Below are 23042 nucleotides of genomic sequence, written 5' to 3'. Positions count from 1 at the left end.
ATTGTATACTTTTTCTTTCAGCGAAGGAAAAACAGAATATTCAAAAATGGGCCTTATCAGATATCGCGATTGTTTCTGCCGTGTTCAAATACCATTGTTACGATAACCGAAAACAGATGATTCATGTCAAGTAGGGAGCTGGTCAATTAGTTTCTAATTATTAAATTTTTATCTATTACAGTTAGGAGCTTGATCGCGACTGCAGATTTGTATCCCGTCGTTGCGTAATAACCATAGCAGTTTTTAGAATGTCGAAACGCAATTTCCGTGAGCGTTGTGGTTCAAGAACTTTCGGCCTCCGCGCAGACTTTTGAAAAGCCCGCGCCGTGAAGTGACAATCACTACGCGTCACTACATGAATCACGTGTCACGGTACCTTATCTCTCCTCTTCTTTTTCTCCTCGTTCCTTTTTTAATAAAGTTGTTTCCTTCTCCTCTTACTCCTCCTTCTCCCTTGTACTCTAAAGGTTTCAGCGGTGCGCATCGCCAGCCAGGCAGAGCATATAGGACAGAAAACGTCACGTGACACGTGCTCTACGTGGTGACGCGTAGTGACGGACGTCGTTTCGAGGCGCGCGCTTTTTGAATAGTGTAAGTGGAGGCTTAAATTTGAGCTACAGCGACCAGTGAAGTCACATTTTCGAAGTTTTAAAAGTGATACGGCTACTACTAACGACCGGCGACTGTTCTCCAGTTTTACTCAAGCACCTAACTTTGGTCGAAAAGTTGACTGTGAGAAATTAGACCATCTGCACGTTACCATGATTCACCAGCTTTGAATTTCCGTCAACATTAGCACTATATTGCCGCATAAGCCATCAAGACCTCTCAAAAAGCCTATCTGAAAAAAAATTCGGTTAAACTTTCTCTAAACCAACCTGTAAATTATTTGTAGCCCTTAAGTGTTGAGATAGAAGCGAATATTCTGAATGTGACGAAATCTCCACATAGCCAAAAAATTGAAAATACCACTCTGAAGGCGATACGCAGCGGTGAAATGCACAGCAATATTCCTTCTTACACTACTTTGTCATTGTATGCTGGATATCCATGGCATGGATATACACGTCTGGTACTGTCTTTCTATGTGTGATGTCAGTGATGCGAAAGCCGCCGCGGTATTAAAAAGTCTTTTGTTTATTTATTACGTTCCACGACTGCTTGTTGACGGAATGCTTAAAAGCTCTTAATGCGCACTTTTCATATTATACACTGTCCATGGAAGCTGTACGTTGAGAACACCGAGAAATTCAACTGGTACAAGCACCTGTGTATTTGTCCTCCTAGCCGGTACTGAATTGTGCGTTATTTTTTTTAGCAGTCAGCACCATCCAACCCGAACTACAACCTTTCAACTGCATCCGCAACGGCGGAAAAGAACAAAAAATATTAAAAACATAAAAAAATTTTCCTTACTTGTGGTTTCTCGCTGCGAATGCAACGGACGTCAACTGCAACAACGTTAATATCGATGTGGTGGATAGCAGCATTCCTTGTATGTTTGGCTGGTTTGTTTAGCCGGTTTCTTGGGCAAGGGCATGTAAAAAAAGATTGGAAATTTTCATTCATACGAGAGAAAACAGCTTTTCTTTTCGTGTATGTTAGATGCACGGAGGTTTTCGCGTCGTATCACCAATCTGTGCCGACTTTTAGCGATGGTTGTTACGCTTTCCATCTTCCCGGGCAGGAAAAATAGAAAACCTAGCAATATTATGAAACGGGCTCCAATACTGTCATTCACACGTATATAGCACTTCAGTTGTTATTTCTAGCCCTCGCTAACGACATCCATTACCGACAGTGAGGACAAATATGAGCTGTTCTGTTCCGGTAGAGTCATCATCATGATGAGCCTGACTCCGCCCACTGCTGGGCAAATGTCTCTCCCATATCTCTCCCGTCCTGTGTCAGCTGTGGTCGCCCTCTCCCCGCAAACTTCTTTATCTCTACCGCCCATCTAACATTCTGCCTCCTTCTCCTACACTTGCCTTGTCTTGGAATCCCGTCCGTTTCCTTAAGGACCATCTGTTGCCTTTACCCACTCTGCCCACTTGTCTTTTAACATTACACATGTAATTTTCCTTTCCATAGCTCGCTACGTTATCCTTAACTGAAGTCGAACCCTTTTCGTTAGCCTTCATGTTTCTGCCCCATAGGTGAGCACCGGTAAGATACAGCTGTTATATACATTTTTTACGGATATTGGTAAACTGCCATTCATGATCTGAAAGACCCTGCCATACGCGCCCCATTACAACTTTTTTCCTCTGGTTATTTCATTCTCGTGAACCGGATCTGCGTTAACTACCTGGCCTAAGAAGACGTATTCCCTTACTACTTGCAGCACCTCGCTACCAATTGTAAATTGCTGTTCCCTTCCGAGGCTGTTTAACGCTACCTTGGGTTTCGGCTCTTTTATTTTTAGACCCACCGTTCTACTCTGCCTGTCTACATGTTTTGCAGTTCATGCACTGAGTGACTTAGCAAGGCAATTTCATCAGCGAATAACATATACCTAAGGTATTCTCCATTGACTCTTATCCTCATCTGTTCCCAATCTAGGCCTCTGAACACCTCCTGTAAACAGGCGATGAGTAGCATTGGCGAGATCGTGACTCCCGGCCTGACACCATTCCTTATTGGAATTTTATTGTTGGTCTTATAGATGACTATGATAGCTGCGCAGCCATTATAGATATCGTGCAGCATTTTTAGACTATGCTCTTGGATAGGGTACGGCGTTCTAATCATAGAGAGACCACTCTCACCAAAAGCCGAGTTTTATCAGATAGGAAGCATCAAAAATATATGGAGACATTTACCTATGGCTTTTATACCTGCCATCTTCCCGTTTAGAAAATTAGGAAACCTAGCAATATTATAAACTGGCACCGATACTGTAATTCACACGCAGAGAACACATCAGTTGCTATTTCTAGGCATCGCTAATGATATACTTAGTTGTCGTGTTTCAAATCCGATCTGCTCCTACTTTTTAGCGAGCTTTCAGCGAGTGAAATTTGTGTTCCAAGTTTTCTGAATACCTCTTTACCACCTATCCTGTGTTGCAATGCCGGTTCACTCTCACCGTTTGTATTTTATTTGAGTATGTTGGAATACACGTCAGTATGTGATCACTCATAGAAAACTCGTAACTAACGCTTAGTTAACAATGCTAATCTCATGCTTGCTTGTCTTCGCAGTAACTTTTCGCTTGTTCCAGTTGCTTTAAAATAACTGCTTTATAAAACGGTCATTTTTCGAAGATGGAATATGGGTCTTCATTATGGAACCCTAGTATTAAGTCGTTCATCAATGCTCTGGAAGTTGTTCAAAATCGTACAACTAGTTTTACTTTAGCTAACTATTCTACTCCAGCTGGTTTCACGCTTATGAAAATAACTCTGCACCTTCCAGATCTTACATGCGGCGTCATCTTTCTAGACTTTCTGCCTTCCACATAATAGGTATATTACGGAAACAATTCACTCAATCAAACTTTCGGCACTCCTCCAAATTACGCATCATCCGGTACTGATTATCGGTTGAAAGTAAGCATTTCAAGTTTACCCACGCAGTTCACCAATATCTATCAAAAGAAAAATATGCAGCAGCTGTATCTTACCGGTAATAACCTATGGGGCAGAAACCTGGAGGTTAACGAAAAGTGTTCAGCTTAAGTTAAGGGCAGCACAGCCAGCTATGGAAAGAAAAATGATATGTATAACGTTCGGAAACCGGAAGCGGGCAAATTTGGTGAGGGAACAAACTCAGGTATATGACATCTTAGTCGAAAACAAAAGGAAGAAATGGGCTTGGGCAAGGCATGTAATGCGAAGGCAAGATAACCGCTGGTCCTCAAGGGTAACGGAGTGGATTCCAAGTGAAGGCAGGCGTAGCAGGGGACGGCAGAAAGTTAGGCGGGCGGATGAGATTAAAAAAGTTTGCTGTAATACGGGTGGCCGCAGCTGGCAAAGGACAGGGTTAATTGGATTGACATGAGGGTGGCCTTTCGCCTGCAGTGAGCGTGGTCAGGCTGACGATGATAGCGATTTCACGTTGCAGTTGCAACCAGTATTACCGTTATTTCCTCCCTAAGACCAACTCAGACTAGAACAATCTACCTACCTGCATCTTCTCCACCACTGAACCGCGAAGCATTCAATTCTACACTTCTTCGTCACCTGGGTTAAAAACTCTCCTCGTATTGTGCTAACTGTGCATACTTTCCACATTTTATATCGAACATCTGAACACCTTTGATAGTAAATAAATGTATGAATAAAGACACCCAGAAAATAGCGAAAAATCATTTTTTACGGAGAACAATAACGGCATGGTGTAAACTCCACAGCTCCTTTAAAGCGAAACAAAGAGTTCATTGAGGGCTTCGGCATTTTTTTGAAAGCTGGCATCCTCTGAAGGTCTGCCTGAAGAGCTCGCGATTCATTGCGTACATTAAAGAATTTCTTTTGCAAGCATTCCGGGAGAAGCTTTAGAAAAGCTGCACAACACCTCTGCGAAGCCTTCAAAAATAGAGGTTAATTAGTGCATCAGTTTTCAAACGGAGCAGCGAAAATTGTGTGGAAATTTATAAAAAGTTGGAAGGGGAAAGACGCTGCGCACACCCGCGCACGAATAGTAGCACACCACCGCCCACTGCATTTAGCATTCAGCTCTCTAAAAGTGCGCGAAAATTATGAGGCTGAAATAGCACACAGAGCTTATTCAATTCAAAGCCAGGTGGTGAGATAGAAACTCACTTGCACATGCACGCAGGTCTACTTCGATACCATAGGAGAGTCGAAATCCCCAGACCAGAATACTCGATCACTTTGTTCGAGTGTAAAGCTGAAAAATTGGAGAAGAAAGCGATGGGCAAGCGTTATTTCAGTTACACAGGTTAAATTTAGCGGTTCATGTCGCACATTTTTAAAAAAAATAATTAGTATACAAGTAATCACTTTTACATGTTCTTTTGATTCACTACCCTTGTGTTGGTTGACCACTGAGGAGTCAACACGTAAATGATGAGTGACTGCTTGCGAACAGAATAGGAATAACATAAGCAAATTGTGAATAAGCATAAGCAAATTGTGTTTCCTGCTGTGACAAAATTAAATTTGTATATGTTTGAATTACGTCGAGGTAAATCTGGTCGCGTCTTGCATCCCAAACAAAGCGATAAAGCGTAGTGCCGGCGGCTTTGAAGAATGAAGAAACAAACGCTACAAAGATTCGCGGCAGACAGGTTTGCTATCGCTTAAGAAAACAATAATACCAGACAAACTAAACTTCACACCTACAGTACTAGTTGTGCTTTAAGCACATTGCACTTGCCGCCATAGTTGTACCCGTGTCCATGGTACCAAGTTTCATATGTGTTTTGCAGTGCTTATGTAGATCCGACCTGACAGACGCCAGGGCAGACATGCATACAAGAGTTTCAATGCAGTGCGCTTTGTGGTGCCACTGAGCCTGCTACTGGCGACGCAAGTGTCGGTTGAAGACGCATGATCGCGGGAAAAAATGTTTCGTGGCGTCACCTTGGTGCCTCGGCACTTCGTCTTGGTGACTGCAGATTGCCTGCTCATAGGCGCGTGGAGGGGTGGTTGTCTGATGATTTCACAAGATCTATATTCAACTCCTGTGCGATGTCAGTGACTCAGTGCACGTTAAAGAGCCCCAGGTGGTCGAAATTTCCGGAGCCCTGCACTACGGCGTCACTCATAGCCTTAGTTGCTTTGGGACGTTAAACCCCAATAAGCCAACCAACCAACCAACTCCTTGTGTGGCACGCGAAGCAACGCCCGGCAGACCGCAGAACAGGGCTGCTGGTAATAACTAAAAAAAGAAATACTGGCGTATCTGAGGAGATGTTCTTGGCGAAGCATTGTCAGAATAGCGGCACATACTAGGAGGCACGTAAGATTCTCTACATAATTTGATTGCGACTTCTCGTACCAAGCCTAAGGAAATCACAGTTGCCATTTCCATACGACCAGCTCTAAGCGCACAAAATGGATGTCTCAAGCGCAATACCAACCTCAGAGTTCCCGGCCAGTATGTGCTGCGCCGAAGCTTTTAGGCAGGTGCCTTTCCCGCCCTGGATACTTTTAGCGCGACCGCGTTAAAGGCCCCGTTACTCAGGAAATAAGGCGACGGCGTTGTGAGTGAAAGATAGGGTAGCCCCAAGGGAGAGGGGGGGGGGACATGAAAGAACAGCACATGACAAAACAGCATGCGTCAAGACAGCGTACAAAAAACAGCACAGCGACAAAACAGCACAAGGAAAGAATGGCACGGCGGTAAAACAGCACGTTGTAAAAACAGGACGCGTCAGAACAACACCTCGGACAAAACGGCATAGCGACAAAATAGCGCAGAAGAAAAACAGAATGGCGATAAAACAGCACAAGGGAAATGCATGGCGATAAAACAGCACACGGCAAAAACAGCGCGTGTCAAAACAGCACGCCGGACAAAGCAGCACAGCGACAAAAGAGCATAGAGAAAAAACAACACAGCGACACAACAGCACAGGGAAAAAACAACATGGCAACAAGACCACACAGGGAAAAAACAGGACGTGTCAAAACAGCACGCTGGACAAAAGAGTACAGTGACAAAAGAGCACAGAGAAAAACAGCACAGTGACAAAACAGCACACGGAAAAAAACAGCACAACGACAAAACAGCACAGCGGAGTATGGTACAACCGCAGGCGATAAATCGCAACACATACGGCAGCGTCCTTCAGAGTTCCTACTCTCGAGCAAAAGGAGGCCGTGTTGGTCAATTCAGACCTGAGCGTTCAAACCCGGGCCATTGAATGGGCTACTCAGGTCGCTGTCAGCCGTGGACTGATAGTCACCTAGCACGGATCATCTGCATTTTGCCTTCTGACGAAAGAAATGTTTTGCACTCCAATCCAGGGTTCGATAAACGTAAAGTTGAGAATGACCAATTCCGCGTATATGATCATTTACAAATTAACGCTATCGCGTCATGTGATCAAGGCGGAGATTAAGTATCTCCTACAGTGTTATCTTGATAGTAGGTTGCGATATTTTTCAACGTATAGACCGGATTAAAATCGGGTTCCTGATCAGGTGGGGAGGAGAAAACAGCCCGGTGGGAGAGCGCGCGGGCGGCTGCGTCTGCTGCCTCGTTTCCTGCCAACCCCTGATGAGCAGGGGCCCATATGAGGTAACGGTGAGCGGGTCCGTATCCCGTATGCAATTTTGGTATATTCGATAGGCTAGGAAGGGAGTGCAGCCTTGTTCGACGTTCCGACAGGCCCCTCGCGAGTCGGTGATGATGTATTTTGAATTGGAATGAGAGGCCGCGAGAGCAATCGCGACCTCATCTGATTGTGTTGCACTGCGGGCTCTGAAAGCGAGGCCGTTAACTGTGTTGCTGTTGTGAACTACCGCGGTCGTGTACCATCCCCCGTGGTTAGGGCCGGAGGCGTCCACGTAGTATACACCTGTTTTGTTGCCATAATATCGGGCTAGCGCTTCCGCACGTGCCAGGCGCCGACCATTATGGTCTTCATGTGACATGTTTGCTGGAAGAGGCCGCACGTGGAGGGCACGTCTCCACAATTCTGGGATGCGAAACCTGTCTTCCATTGGAGGGGTGTGTTGGATATGGAGTCGAGCAAGAAGGCGGCGATCCGACTCCGTGAGCGACAAGCGCGTGTACTGGTTTGTAAGGTGCGCCTCCCGGAGCTCCCGGAAAGTATTCACCACCCCAAGGGCCATAAGCCGGCTGTTTTAAGTAGTGATGGGGAGGTCAAGGGCACGCTTTATAATTTTGCAAAGGATGACCTCAAGGGCGTCCTCCTCTTGTTTCCGTAGGTGGAGATAAGGAGTCGAATAGAGAATTCGACTAGTTACGAAGGCGTTTGCCAGCCGCAAGGCATCCTTACTTCGTAACCCTCCGCGTTTGTCGGAAACCCGGCGGAGTTTGGCCAATGTAGTGTCTGGCCGCCTGTGTTTGTGGATGTAGAGTCCGAGTACCCGTATCTCATCACTTTCGCGTATGGGACCACTCTCAAGAGAAAGAGATATTTTAGTTGTGCACTTCTGTGAGGGGCGGAGGTGCACAAATTCCGATTTTTGAGGGGAACATTGAAGACCGCAGCGGCGGGCGTAGCGGTCTACTATCGTCGCCGCTGTTTGCAGGCTCGTTTCAATGTCCCCTGTGCTGCCCTGCGTGGCCCACAGAGTGATGTCATCGGCGTACAGGGCGTGCTGCACGCCTTTACCCTAGCCCCTGTAAAGGCCTCAAGAAGGCGGATGAGCGGCTCCTTCTCCCCCTCTTCACCAATACATTGCTGTGCCCGGCAGCCCTAAAACATTTTGACCCCTCCTTTAGCGGCAACTGCCCGCACTGTAGTGCGGTGTCTTCGGACACCTATCACATGGTGTGGGCCTGCCCCTCCAACCCGGCCATTCCCCCTATCCCCAACCCAACCCGGGAGGAGTGGGAGGCGACCCTGCTCGACTACCACGACTTACAGGCCCAACAAGCCTTAGTCGGGCGCGCCCGGGCGGCGGCTACCGCCACTGGGGTCCCAAACTAGGGACCTCCACCTAGTGTTTGTAAGGATCGGTCCCTTACGGGCTGATCTAAACACCTCCTGTCCGTTCTGAATAAATGTTTTCACCACCACCACCACCACCACCACCAGTGTTTGTTTTGAATAGTACACGCTCTGAACGTAAGGCTGCTTTAGTATGCTCAGGCGAATAGGCGCGAGCAGCATAGGAGGCAACGCATACAGTCCACGATTAATCGGCAAGCATGGGAAAGAAACGCTGTGTTTTTTTAACGTTCTTTTCTTGTATATCCAAGATATGTTTCGAGCATTTCGAAGTTGAACTGAGAACTAGAAAATACACGATTACGTAGGCGGTAATGTGAAACTTGAGCGCAACTCTTCACGTATTTTGGTTTTGCGATGTGCTGAGGTAGAGAATTTCAGAGAGACATGTTTCGATTGACAGCTGGAGCCCGCTCTTAGTTTTGCTCTGCTACAACCTGCCATGGTTGCCAGATGGTATGTTACGCCGACAAGGCCGACGCCGATGACTATGACGCGCAATCCAGGAACGGGCGCCTGAGCGCTGCGCTCTAAAATAATCTTTCTCTGAGCATTTGGTTTGGAACGTATGAACCTTGACTCAAGCAGCAGTCTATGAGCAGAGCAAAGGGTGCGTACCAAGAAAATTCCTGAAAATATCATCAGCACCGAAATCCTTCGCTACATTGAATAGTTGAAAAACCTAAGGCAGCGTTACACCTGTCGCTCAATCTTTCACTCATTAACGTGACATCCACAATGATCTGATTCTGCTCTTCTGAAAATGCAAACAGTAGAGAACAGAAGGCGCATTCGAGCTTGTATTGAAGAACTGGATGCGCGTAGGAGCAGACGCAGCGTTCTATCTCTGAAAAAGTGGGCGGAAACGCAAGGTTTTGTCATAATTTTCGTCATCAACCAGACTACGCCCACTGCAGAACAAAGGCTTCCCCCATATCTCTCCAACTTTTTAATCTCATCTGCCCTCGTAACTTTCTCCCGCCTCTTGCTATGGTTACCTTCTCTTGGAATCCAGTCCGTTACCCTGAACTACCATAGGTTATCTTGCATTCACATTACAAGCCTTAGTAGGTATCTTTGATTGGTGTTATCGCGTACAGAGGACGCCTGACTGAGAAAAATCACTACTTTGTCGTTCAGAATCGCAAAAAACTGTTACAAAGCCTAGAGTGCTGCTATTACAGTGTTATAAAAGGTCGCTATAATCAAACTGTCAGTGCCCGTGTGATTCGTAAACTTTTCCTTGTCGTGACCATCACTGGAGGTGGCCTAATTCCGCTCAGAATCTGTTAGATTGCTGCTGGTTGCACCGTTGAAAGTGAAGAGAACCTTATCTCCTCGTCTGTGATGCTTGCTGATAACGCTGTGTCGTTCGTAGAAGCCTCTCTTATCTAACGAGGGCCTATAGTGCAACTCTATTGTCTGTTCCGTCTCGACCCTGCATTCTTCGAAGCATCGGTAAAAGAGTACTCAGCACTGTGCTAGCAGTAACACTTCGAATTCCTCTCTGCGGCTTTCAGTCGCACCGACGAAGGGGCTTGTAATCAGTATAAGTATGCGAACGTCTCGCTTCTAATTGTCGCCTCAAAGCAGGCTTGCTCTGTTTCTGGCGTTAGGAGATATTTCTGCCCTAGATTTGGAGCAGTTTTTAACATACAAGCACTGTTTCACATGATTTTATAATGCCACTGAGCGGTGAAGGGTTATCTATTCAATTTTTTTGTAACTGCAAAGAAGTGCCACAATAATATGGGAGCATGGAGACACGATCTCGCTAATGCTCTTCGCCACCTATTTAGAGGAAGTGTTCCGAGGCCTGTATTTGGAAGGGTTGGGAATAAGAATTAATGGAGAATACCTAAGTAATCTGCGATTCACTGGTGACACTGCCTTGTTAAGTCACTCAGGAGATGAACTGCAAAGCATGATCATGAATTAGACAGGCACAGCAGAACGGTGGCTCAAAAAATTAATATGCAGAAATGCAAAGTAATGCTCACCACCCTCGCAAGGAACAGCAGTTCATTGTTCGTAGCGAGGTGCTGGGAGTGTAAAGGGCATGTAGGGTAAAGTGTAAAGTGCAGGGGAAGTGTAAAGGGCATGTACTTAGGGCATGTAGTGAATGCTGATCCGGATCATGGCAGGGAAATAACTAGAAGAATAAGAATGGGGTGGAGGGCATATGGCAAGTCTTCACAGTTCATGAATAGACGTTTACCAATATCCCTCAAGAGGAAAGTATACCACAGCGGTAACTTACCGGTACTCACCTATGGGGCAGAAATGGGGAGGCTAACGAAAATGGTTCATGCTAAGTTAAGGATGCCGCGAGCTATGGAAAGAAAAATGATAGGTGTGACGTTAAGAGACCGGAAGCGGGCAGAGTGGCTGAGGGAACAAACGTCGGTATATGACATCCTACGTGAAAACAAGAGGAAGAAATGGGCTCGAGCAGGGCGCGTAATGCGAAGGCAACATAACCGCTGGTCCTTAAGGGTAACGGAGTGGATTCCGTGAGAAGGCAAGCGTAGCAGGGGATGGCAGCAAGTTATGTTGGCGGATGACATTAACTTGCGGGAATACGGCGGACGCAGCTGGCAAATGACAGGGTTAGTTGGAGAGACATGGGAGAGATCTTTGTCCTGCAGTGGGTGTAGTCATTCTGATGACGATGATTATGATGATCCAATAGGTGTCAAGGGTCGTAGGCGCGGCACAAGAAAGACGCTTTTGAGGGAGGGGAAAGAAGTTGACATCAGTAAAAAACTGGAAGGGACACTTAAGCGCCATGTAGGCACGACGCCATAGCGTTAACGGGCTGATGCCCATATGTTCCTCGTCACTGACTTAGACAAAGCTAATGGGTTATCACCGTGATGGTTCACCTGGTGCGGCAGTTTTGGTGATCCCATAATAATAGTGCTTTTACTTGAAAAAGGTTTATCTGGACGTCGAAATTAAGACTTGCTAAATCCCTACACTGGCCCCACCTGCACATTTTCCGAATCGAGATCTTATACTCACAGAGCAACTATCCTCCCACCTCTACTATTTTTTTCTGTAAACTGCTCTTTGTTTTGCGAAATAAATCTGGTCTTCTGAATGTTCCGGCATGTAGAGCGTGCAGTGTTTCTTCCGCAGTTCTATCACATTGAGCACTTCAAGATGCATGTATTTCTAGCATTATAATAATGAATTCTGCGGCTGTGACTGAAAATCTGAACTATGTTAGGTGTGTTTTCGATGCTCCAAGAATCCTGAATTCTTACGTCACTTCATTCATTCATTCATTTAGCAGATGAAACAATGCCACCGTTTACGCACCGCAACATGCCTCCCATACTACCAAAACATGTTATCTTGCGTAAATTTGTGTGCTATTGGCTGCTAGAGACCAAACAACTCATATTCCGTTCCAATTATTTTGCACCTAGTGAACGACTGTGTTTATTTAGTTGTTACTTTTTAAGTAATCAAGCATAGGAGTTTATTGGAAATTCTGTTGCATTAAAAGTGAGTTGAGAATAAATGCAGTTAACTGCATTTATTCTCAACTCGCTTTTAATGCAACAGAATTGGCTTTTTGTAAAAACGACTCATGCGCTCAACTACAATGGAATTATTAGCCCGCAGTCACCGTGTTTTCCAACACAGAATTACGAAAATGTAAAAAAGAGCAATGGTATCCGCTTTATCAACGAAGTCATCAGATGTTCGCCTTGAGGCAGAACTGTTTTCTCTCGATTTCTTTCATGGAAACATTTCGGTTTACTGACACCTATTAGCGGTAGACTGTATTGCATTTCCCAACACACGTTGTACTCCTCATCGTAAGAAATATCTAGTCAATGTTTAAGGAAACTATATGTAGCTGAGCACGTGCAATACCCGTGCTCGGTGGTATGCTGATGCCACAAATACACATGAATGGACAATATTACAGCATTTTTTGTAGTTTATATTACACATTTTGTGCGGCTCATTCAATAAACGCAGCCGTCCACTTCTAAAGTGAAAGTTTGAACGCATCATTAGTTGCATGACAGCTCGGCAGAGCGCCCTATGTTAGTGATGTACGCATCATTTAGCAAGTGACAGAAACGTGAGAACAATGATAACCTCCCGCATTGCCTGTGTCCTCTTGTCAATTCGCGAGTGTTTAACATGTGGAGGATAGTGTTTACCCTAGAATTGGGCAACAGTGCACTTGACCGCATGCAAGCAAATGCGTGTTATGATCAATAGATTTTGTTTCCTTGGTTCTAAATATTTGCAAATAATTTTTGGAAAAAATACGGCAGTTCTGAATGTTGTCTTTGTCAGGCGCACGTCAATTTTCAAAATGATTTCTACCAGCGGTGATGCTCTTTCATCAATGATACATTATCTTGAGCATACCGGCATGAATTGAAGGAGGCACTTCGACAATGCATCACCTCACGCACCTAAAACGCTGTACACCGTGCCACCGCACCTTTGGCTGCTTCCCAGGATGAAGACAAAACTGAAGGATGAGTGCACTGTATCTTAAGAAGGCGTTATCAATGCAAAGCCGGTTGGTGGTGTGAAGAGTCGCCCTCTTTCTTCGACAAGACGGCATGCAGAGACTGGTTCACTGGTAGCAAGAATTCATGGCGTCTAATGGAGAATACATCAACACTGAGGTACTCTTATAGATGACGATACTAGTAACAAAAATGCACCACTTATAGCGGAGTGTATATGAAACACTGAGGTGCTCCTAGTGACGACGATACTAATAACAGAAATTAATCACCTGTAGAACCGACATAAAACACTGCGGTTCTTTTATAAAACGACGATACGCGATGTCTATCACTACCTGGTTTGAAAAAAAATACGGTGCAAGAGGCAAACCACTCCTCGTATAAAACACATTAATGCTTTGGAACACCTAGTACCATTTTCTGCAATAAATAAACGATTTCTTGAGAAGAAGACAAACTTACCAATGACCTAAGTACTTTCGCGTTCTCCGAAGCTCCGACTGTTGCTTTAAAATTGTATATATAGCTTTCAGGCGTCTCGCATGCTGAAAACTTGCTTTTGTTTCTCCAGATCTGCTTCAATGAGACCATCGCTCCTTGTGACGCGGAAGCTATGCGAGTAGGGGTCCCTGCTGTTGATATCGGTTTGCGCAGGACCACTCCAGAAAGGCAAAATACGACAAGGTGCCGCACGTTCATCTCGCTTCAATAATACCAGTGAAACTGTCCACAAGAATGCCTTCCTGATTGTTATTTACGACCAAATACGGCGAAGGTGCACGCTGGTGTTGTTGAAGCGTGCGAATGCACTAAAGGTATTCCTCCGGTATATATACTTCATTTTTCTTTTTTTTGAAACAATTCTTCGCTGTGTTATTCCTCCACCACAGGGAGAACATTTCTCGACTTTCTCTCTTTGTCACGCATCTGAAGCCTACGTCAAAGCTGACAACGAATGAGTCATTGCTAGCGGTTTTTTTTTTAAATATTATTTACTGCGAAAAGTTGCTCATATCGCTGCTTAGATATCTTGTATTGTTAACCAAGACGAGGAGTTTTAAAATTGCGCCAACAATCATGGTCCCACAGATGCGAATCCACGCTCGTAACTATTTGGGAAGGAAAAGCGGTGCTATGTTGTCGGTTTCTCCTCCATTGGCAGTACGTATTTCAAGCAGCATGCGCAGCCTCCGAAACCTTAATTCGGTTTGGTTTGGTTTATGGGGTTTAACGTCCCAAAGCGACTAAGGCTATGAGAGACGCCGTAGTGGAGGGCTCGGGAAATTTCGACCACCTGGGGTTCTTTAACGTGCACTGACATCGCACAGTACACGGGCCTCGAATTTCTCCTCCAAAGAAATTCCACCGCCGCGGCCAGGATCGAACCCGCGTCTTTCGGGTCAGCAGCCGAGCACCATAGCCACTGAGCCACCGCGGCGGCCTGAAACCTTAATTCAGTCACGAGTTTCATAGTGTCTCAATGCATCGGAATGCGATCATGGTTTGGGCAAGCAGCTTTTCACATGAAAGTGTGGTCCCAGCACGCACATATCTTATTAGTTCTTTAAACACGATATGGTTATTTTTCTTTTACCTAAGAAACAGATATTTATGCGTCATGACCCAAAGCCTCCCCGCGTTTTTGAGCACAGATGAAATTGCCCTGCCCAAGCCCATTTCTTCCTCTTGATTTCGACTTGATGTAGTTAACCCGTGTTTTTTAAATCACTCACTCCGCCCGCTTCCTGTCTCTAAACGTTACACCCATCATTTTTCTTTCCATAGCTCGCTTTTGTTAGCCTGCACGTCTCTTCCGCATAACTGAGTACCGGTCAGCTACAGCTGTTGTATACGCGTTGAAAGTCTCAAAGGGCCGGCACTTTTTTTTATCTTATCACCCTATCGCGACCATTGCTTCATTCAAATCACGCTGGCTCGATTTCGTCGTATATTAATGCTTCCCGCAGAACACCATACTGTTTTCTCGTGCAAAAAGCATTGGGTTGACCTCCATTATACATGAAACAGTTTCATCCTTTCGACTTCACGCTAGTTGCCCCCTGACAATTTCAAGTCGCAATTTTCAGAACTCTCAAGTACTCCTTGTGATTTAATAGGCGACCTTGTCGTCCATGGTTCGCCGTACAGTACTGTGCGACCTAATTATTCTGAAACAAAATTACCGCAGTAATTAGAGGAGCAGAAAGCATCGACGTTCTGCTGTAAGGCTATGAAGTGTGAAGACGCAAGCAAAGTTGAATTCATTCCCAAATGATTTTATCTCAACATTTCCAGCATGCGTGCCAGAGCGTGCACAAATTTCCGCTTCTTTCGTGTAATGGTGCTTGCTACCGTAGCAAGTTATCAATGCTTGGACGTGTCTATGTTTGTGTTGGGCTGCTGCTGCTAACATCCTGAAGCGCACTCACGATTGACACTGTGAAAGCAGCAAGGCGATTTTACGACTCACGAGGAGCACTTTGTCAGAAAACCGTTTTTTTAGCTACTCAGAGCTTTCGTCAAGCACTAACTAGAGCGAATGAACCATTGTTGGAAGACGGTTGAAAGTCTTTCTTTTAGATAAGTGCTTAGATACCGAAAAAAAAATTAAAAACTTGAAGCAAGCAGAAAGTTTTACTGCCTTCATTTTCTACACCATTTCTTTATCAGAAACCTCAGACCAAACAGCTATATACTTCATTTGATAGGCATGGCTAAAAAAATGAAGGATACGCGCCTTGTTTACCTCGGTGAGGGGCTAATTTGCTCGCGCCCTGAGGAAAAAATTTTTTCCAGAAAACTGTGCAAGCGTTTTGCTTCAATGTGTACCAACTAATGTGGTAAAGTCGAGAACAAGGCACAGTGCGCAGCGCAATACCGCAACTTTGTGTGTTGCGCTTGTGCTGCGTGTTCTTTCATCTGTCCTTTCCTCCCGCGCTGTTTAACAATCAATCAGTGCCAACTTTCCCAAATAGCAGCCTTAGCCACAACTTGTGCAGCAGTACATAAACTTGTTATGCAAAACTTTTCTCGTCATGAGAAGTTGTGCCGAAAAAGACTGCCTAAAATGCAGTCTGCAAGCTGCGCAATATGGCGAGCTGGCTTCTCATCGGCAGTAGAAAGCAGAATGTTGAATAAAGAGCACACTTGTTACAGGCACTTGATGACGCTTCGTGTCATGCCGAGCTAACTCACGACTGCTGCTTGAGAGCGTTAAGCCTGGCGACGAGTGAACTCGTTATGGGCAGGCAAGAGCGCACAGTGCCAATCGAGGTTACTCGTTGCTGCAGTTAAAATGATAAAGATATGAACTATCGTGTATGAACTATCTAAACTAGAAACCGCGACAAAAAGAAGGACGCCGATTAGCACGCATACATAGCGCTGACTTGCACCAGAAATTTATTGCCTTAAACAGAAAGTAGTAAGGCTAATAAAAAAAAAACAGAATAATACTGCAGCCGGCTGCGCAGCCGTTTGTACGGCGAACAACTGAAGTTTTGAATTATCAAGTTTTCTCTCAATTTTGAGTCTGCGTTGTGTATGTGGACTTTTCAACCGTCCTTAGTTTCTTCGGGCTATTCGTCTCAGTACAAAAGTTTGTCGTTAGTCCCCCTTTTTCTTAATCAAGCGGATCTTTCTGAGGGCAACTTTTCGCAGCTATGCCCTGCGGCTCACACTAAAAGGCAACAGGCTATATTAGAACAAAGTCTACTTTTACAAATACGCTCTAGAAATCAGTGTGCCACAAATAACTCAGGCTTTATATTCACCTAGCAAAGCGAAGTGAACCAGGATGGCTGCATAATCTGAGAACAGCGATACCATGTGCCAAATTAGTCGTGAGCGCTGACCTGGAAGCCACCTTTGTTATCTCAAGTGGGCGAATGGTTTCAATGCAAGTTATCTGAGAGACGGCCTTTGGTCATCTTGCATACACTTTCAATCTCATCTATTCTGCACTATGACACGCATTGTGTGGGTTAGCGCAACGTCCGCCCCACAACCAAAGCAAAACATTCCACGAACTGAGTAAGCTGCATGTGCGACATCAGTTACCAGTAAGCGATAATTTATGGTACCACAGCACATACACACTAAGCACGGCGAAGTTGAGGCGGTGGGGTGCATCCCTAAGGTCACTGCACGGGTCTCGATGAATGTTTTTAAAATATATGAGCAACAAAGATTTTGAAGCAAACTTGTCAGGATACGGGATTTGAGATGTGGCAGCGTACGGTATCTCCACTGTTTGCAGTCCCTACGCTGTTTGCATTGCTCACAGTTTGGAGGGTTCGTGAAATCTCATGAAACAGGGGCTCTCTTTTTTTTTCTACCCGTTTACCCACCGTTGCACACACGCACTCAGTAATCTATTAAAGATTAGACTGGAATTCCTCAACATCGTACACAAATCATGGCTGTAACTTCACCACAGATACCAAGTTCTCAAACCGGCTTCAACTGGTCGCGGGAGGCTTCATATCTTTGGGCCATAGGAACTCAGCACCCGAGCCGGCGAGTTTGCGGAAGAACTTGCTCTCCAGCCTCTCGTTCTGGTCCTGCGTAAAGTAGTTGCGCCAGTCCCCCACTCGGCCGCGACGTATGAAAGCCGGCATATTTTCCGGTCTCGTGCTGCTCCACTGTTCAGGGCGATGCGATCTCATCACGTCGAAGCTCGCCTCAGCGACCACGGAAGCCAAGTCGGGTGGTTCCCACCCTGGCGGGAAGGAGGGTCTGACGTGGTCAACAATCTTCTTTAGCTCTTCCAAGGTTCTCTCTGTGAGGTCTTCGTAGGTGAGTATGAGGACGTTCTCCTTGTGTCGATGGTTCCAGAGAGACAGCAGATGGTCGTGGTAGTCTGCTGAGTCCACTTCGCCTTCCAGGAAGGCCTCGAAGAAGTCGTCGAAGCTGCCGTCCACGAAGTGGTAGTACTTCTCGAACCCTCGGACATGGTGGTACAGGGACACGCACACGTCCTTCGGGTTCCGCAGCACGCAGACGTAACGGGGCTCGGCGTGCCAGGGCATCACGTCGAATGACAGGTGCGTCTTGATGGGCCTCGGAGACTTCTCCAGAGAGTCCAGGAGAGCCAGTCCCCCTTTCTCGAGGAACGGCGCGAAGCTGTCCAGCCTGGAACCCGGCGGCACAGGCTTCATGTTGTGGACGAGTAAGTAGAGCATGTACTGGACCCACGTGGTGCCGGACTTTGGGTACGTCATGAGCAGGATGTCGTCGACGCGAGGTTTGTAGTTGCAGGACGCTTCGAACTCGGACCACTCGAAGCCGTCGCGGGGAAAGACCCATCCGGTCGCCTCGTGACGCTTGTAAGTCGGTCGCCGAGCCGCCATGGTCTCCTGCAAAGCTGAGAGCGCGTTTCGGGGAACGGATCCTCCTCGGCGGTACGGGCTCGCTGCTGTTTCGGCGCGTTCTGTCGGCACGGCCTTGGTGCGGATGAGGCGAGGAGGGCGGCGCGGCCGACGTTTCTAATCGCGGCAATGGGGCTAATTCCCGCCGCCGGCACAGGTCGAGAGATAGCGGGCGAAACCGGAGAGAGTGAGCAGCGCATCGCACCAGCCGCTGCCTCTCTTTATATTATCGCCACCCGGACAGATGGAGATCCCAGGGAGAGGGCGCCGCCTGACAGCTAACTCGCCAAGCTCCGAGTCTGCGAGCACTTTTGTTGGTCCTGCGTCAGCAGCAGTGGTCTCACTGCTTCGGCGTAGCTAATCATGCACCTACACTTCTCGTAGTGTTCCCGGCAATTGTCCAAACTTATCTTCGAAAAGATAGAGCTAGGCCGTGCTATCCTAGTGATAAAAAGAATGAGGAGGGGGCATAGAGTTCAGGCGTTAGAACTGAGCAGTGCAAAGCCTCAACGGAAAGGAAAAAACTGAAGCCAGCCCATTATTTTACCCGACGCAAAATTTAATCGCGTGCTTAAAGGTTTAATCCCTCTATCGCTAGGCGTTAATCAAATTACGGGTCGCGGAGCGAATACTATCGGTCAACTTCATTGGAAAATGGATCGAATGTTTTCGAATGGCTTCAAATATGAACGTGGGCAGACTAAAATAGAAACAAACAGCTTTCAGCACCTTTGAAAAAAAAACAAATACACTTATAAAACGAAACCTGTGTTGGGTACTAGTTTTACCTCACCGGTCATCAGCATAATTTATGATACGCGTCAGGCTAATTAGGCGTTAAATAAGAAGAAAGAGGGGTAATAGCGCAATAGTAACATTGAAGATATTGTTTAGAGAAATAGCTAAGTTCAGTATAATTCTTTGAGTAACTATTATTTGCAGTAAAAAAACGGTCGCGAAGCGAATACGATCTCTCAACTTCATTGGGAAATGGATAGAATGTTTTTGAATGGCTTCAAATACGAACGTGGGCAGACTAAAATAAAAACATACAGTTTTCAGCACCTCAGAAAAAACAAATACGCTTATAAAAAGAAACCTGTGTTGGGTACTAGCTTTACCTCACCGGTCATCAGCATAATTTATGATACGCGTCAGGCTAATTAGGCGTTAAATAAGTAGGAGGAGGGATAATAGCCCAATAGCAATATGGAAACTATTCTTTAGAGAAATAGCTAAGTTCAGTGTAATTCTTTGAGTAACTATTATTTGCAGTAAAAAACGTCTTCTATGACAGTTTGACTTCATGCTTGCGTGAGAAAGAAGCTTAGTGAATGATTTTGTGAAGTATTCTATGTGTCCTAGTATCCCCATACTGACGAAGTGACATCTCAGGTTGTTGTCGGTGGGACGCGGCGCTGCGATACGCTAGCAAGACGCAACAAGAAAAAAGCACGACGGATCACGATATTTTAGAAGAGCGGCAGCTGGGATACAGTGCGAGCAGGACCAAACTTTCCAGGCCCCCTCGCTTCGCCTGTCGGCAAACCGCTGCCGGTTGAATTCCACGGCAAATGTGGTGTTTTTAAAGAGACATAGCACGACTTTCCCTGACGTGTCGTCTTTGCCACACGGCACCCCCTCTTTTCCTCGTCACCGTTTGACTTTTCCCCCGCAGTCGTGCGAAGTGCGCATTTGAAAGGAGGCGCATATAAGGCGCGCTTGCCCATAGAACAGGCGCACGCTGCCGCGCGCTATGCGTCATCGTTTGACGTTCGCCGCAAGCGCGAGTTTATCGCGGAGGCCGGCTATATAACCGCTTGCCAGAGAATAGGCGTGCGCATTCAACATGGAAGGAGAAGAGAGTGATACTACCGATACAGAAGTGCTACCACGGGAGTTGGCTGAAAAGGAGCGAAGAAATGAAAGGCTTAAAGCTCAACGAGCGTCCGAGACTCCCGAACAACGAGAAGAACGTCTCGCTAAACGACGCAGCCAAGACAAGGGCAATGTTTATGGCTGATCGTCTTGCTACTACTACTCATAAATCATAACGCATAACCATAAGCTAAACAGTAAGCATATCCATAGACTAAATCATAATGCATAACCATAAACTAAACCATAAGCATCACCGCAGCTTTTCGCTTCGAGATATCCCGGCTTAACCTTAGCTAAGCCCCAGCCATTTTTTGTAACATTCCTTGGAATTCCCTTGGTCTTATTACTGCAACACATGCGGAGAATTCCACGCAATAAAGGCAAATTTATTTCCCAATAGGTCCGCCGCCACACGGCTCTGGGACAAACAGCTGAGGACACGGACACGTCTGAAACCAAGTGGTCATAATTTTTCAACTCCTTCTGTTAGTGGCTTGTTTCGCAACAAATATACGCAGATGATGGAGTTTGCCGCTCCGCACTGTGTTAACTACAAAGATTGATGGTAAAACGCGGCGACGTCTGTCCTGAATAGCCTTGTTCGAGGACAAATTTAACTAAGGACGTTTAATTTTTCTCTTCAAAACATGAAAAAAAAACCAATTAGGTTTCGTTTGGTTCATGGGGTTTAACGTCCCAAAGCGACTCAGGCTATGAGAGACGCCGTAGTGGAGGGCTCCAGAAATTTCGACCACCTGGGGTTCTTTAACGTGCACTGACATCGCACAGTACACGGGTGCGATGTCAGTGCACGTTAAAGAACTTCAGGTGGTCGAAATTTCCGGAGCCCTCCACTACGGCGTCCTGATTCGCAAAGCAACATTACAAAAGCAGCCCTTGATAACAACTGTGTATGAATTTTATACTCCCCGCGAGGCTAAAAAAAAGGGAGATGGGGTGCAACACAGGCCTCCCTCCTCCCTTGGAACCATCTGCTCCAGATACTGGCTTACCGCCTGACTCTATAGTCGTCGGGAAAGGCAATACATACTTCATTGAGATATGGGTCTGGGCTACGTAGGAAACTACGTTTGACGTAAAGTGTGCAGAAAGACAGGAACTACCGAACACGAAAGGCAAGCTCTCATCGCCGCTGCTGCCATCAAGAGAGGCAAAAGAAAAAGTAAGCTAAGACATGCCTGCCCTAAAACACGCGTGTCGAATTGCACTGATGCAGCTGCATGATGCCAACGAAAGGAACCTATTTTCTTCAGTATTGGTTTATTTAGGAGCAACATGAAAAAAAAAAGAAAATAAACAACTACTGGAAAAAAAGGCTCCTTTCGTTGGCGCTTCGTAGCCACGACTTCTTTGCATACTGACGCGGAGAGGGTAGGTATAACAGTCTTGAAAATTATGAATGGGAACACGGTTGTAGCATGGATTTATTGATTACTCTGTAATTATGTGTGACAAGCTGAATTTTTTTTTCGGTTCTAACCGGTTTTCCTCATCGTGTATAATATCCCAATATCGTTCTCTAATTTAGTAAATAAATAACCATGAAATCTGGAATTTTGTGCAAGAAGGTTGTTCTCTCTTATATTTTTCGCGGCCAGGAGAGAGAGAGAGAGAGAAAACTTTTATTGCTCTTTCAAGAGATTCGCGGAGATGAAGACTTCTTGGTCGTCCTGCTTGGGCGCTGGCGACTTGAGTCTTCGAGCAAGGGTGGGCCCTCAGTCCAGGGCTCCACTGAGTCGTGCCGCTTCAACAGCGTGCTGTACCAAGGCCCTCTGGACCTCGAGCTCGCTGCTGGAGAGACAGCTCTCCCATTGCTCCTCACTCGGTGTTTGATAATTGTGGAATGCTATGTTTCTTTCGCACTCCCAGGTAATGTGATAGAGTGTAGGTGTACCGCCGCACCAGGGACAGTCTGATCTGAATTGCGTTGGTGACATTTTGCTGTATATGTACAGGTTAGGAAAAGTGTTCGTCTGTAGCCTACGCCATCCTACAGCCTCTTCCCTAGTCAGTGCTCTGTGTGGTGGTGGATACCTCAATCTAGTTCCCCTATAAAGTTGTAGGGTCTCTGCGTAGCCTCCCTCGCACGTGAGTAGCCGTAACTCCGGGGCGTCCAGGATGCCAGGTGCCAGGGTGTTTGTAGTGAGCGGACGCAAAGAAGTATGGGGCGGGGGTGGTGGGGTGTAATGCCTTCGTGGCATAAGTATGAAATAAATAAACAACAGAATGCATCAACGAAGGCTTCATATACCCACTTACGAGCCAGAGCGCCTAGAAAGAAAAACTACAACCTTACGGGAAAACAACTTTGTTGACAGGTAGCGAAAAAGCGCTCGGCAAATTTTGATGCTGCCTGGCAGTTTTTTAACCCTTGTCTCTGCTTGGCGCATTCATTTGGGCGCGACCACATGCGAATAAAAAACCTACAATTGTAGACAGCGCTAAACAGACGGGCACGTGGGAAGAACACAGAGACGAACGCTGACCTTCAATTGAAGGTTTATTGTGTTTGGCCCGCGAAGAAGATTGTATTGACCAGCAAGGCGTCGTGGCGTTCCAAAACGAGACAGGCCTATCTGGGAGGGGTTTTTTATAGCTGCTACAGTTGTATCTAACATCCACCTTTGCCCCCTGGAAAGATGAAATATACCT

At 46.1% G+C, this 23042-nt stretch overlaps 1 protein-coding gene across 1 annotated transcript; it reads right to left on the bottom strand.

Annotated features, from left to right (window-relative positions):
* Window positions 1–16657: 16657 nt before the first annotated feature.
* Window positions 16658–18666, bottom strand: LOC149329277 (sulfotransferase ssu-1-like). The gene has a single exon (XM_089562175.1). It carries the CDS (start codon window positions 18468–18470, stop codon window positions 17580–17582), a length of 891 nt encoding a protein of 296 aa, XP_089418301.1. The 5' UTR covers window positions 18471–18666; the 3' UTR covers window positions 16658–17579.
* Between the last annotated feature and the right edge of the window lie 4376 nt (window positions 18667–23042).

The sequence above is a fragment of the Amblyomma mixtum genome, chromosome 9 (genome assembly GCF_055824585.1).
Source record: "Amblyomma mixtum isolate Tamu chromosome 9, ASM5582458v1, whole genome shotgun sequence".
NCBI classification, from domain to species: Eukaryota; Metazoa; Arthropoda; class Arachnida; order Ixodida; family Ixodidae; genus Amblyomma; species Amblyomma mixtum.
This window is presented reverse-complemented; position numbering and strand designations above follow the sequence as displayed.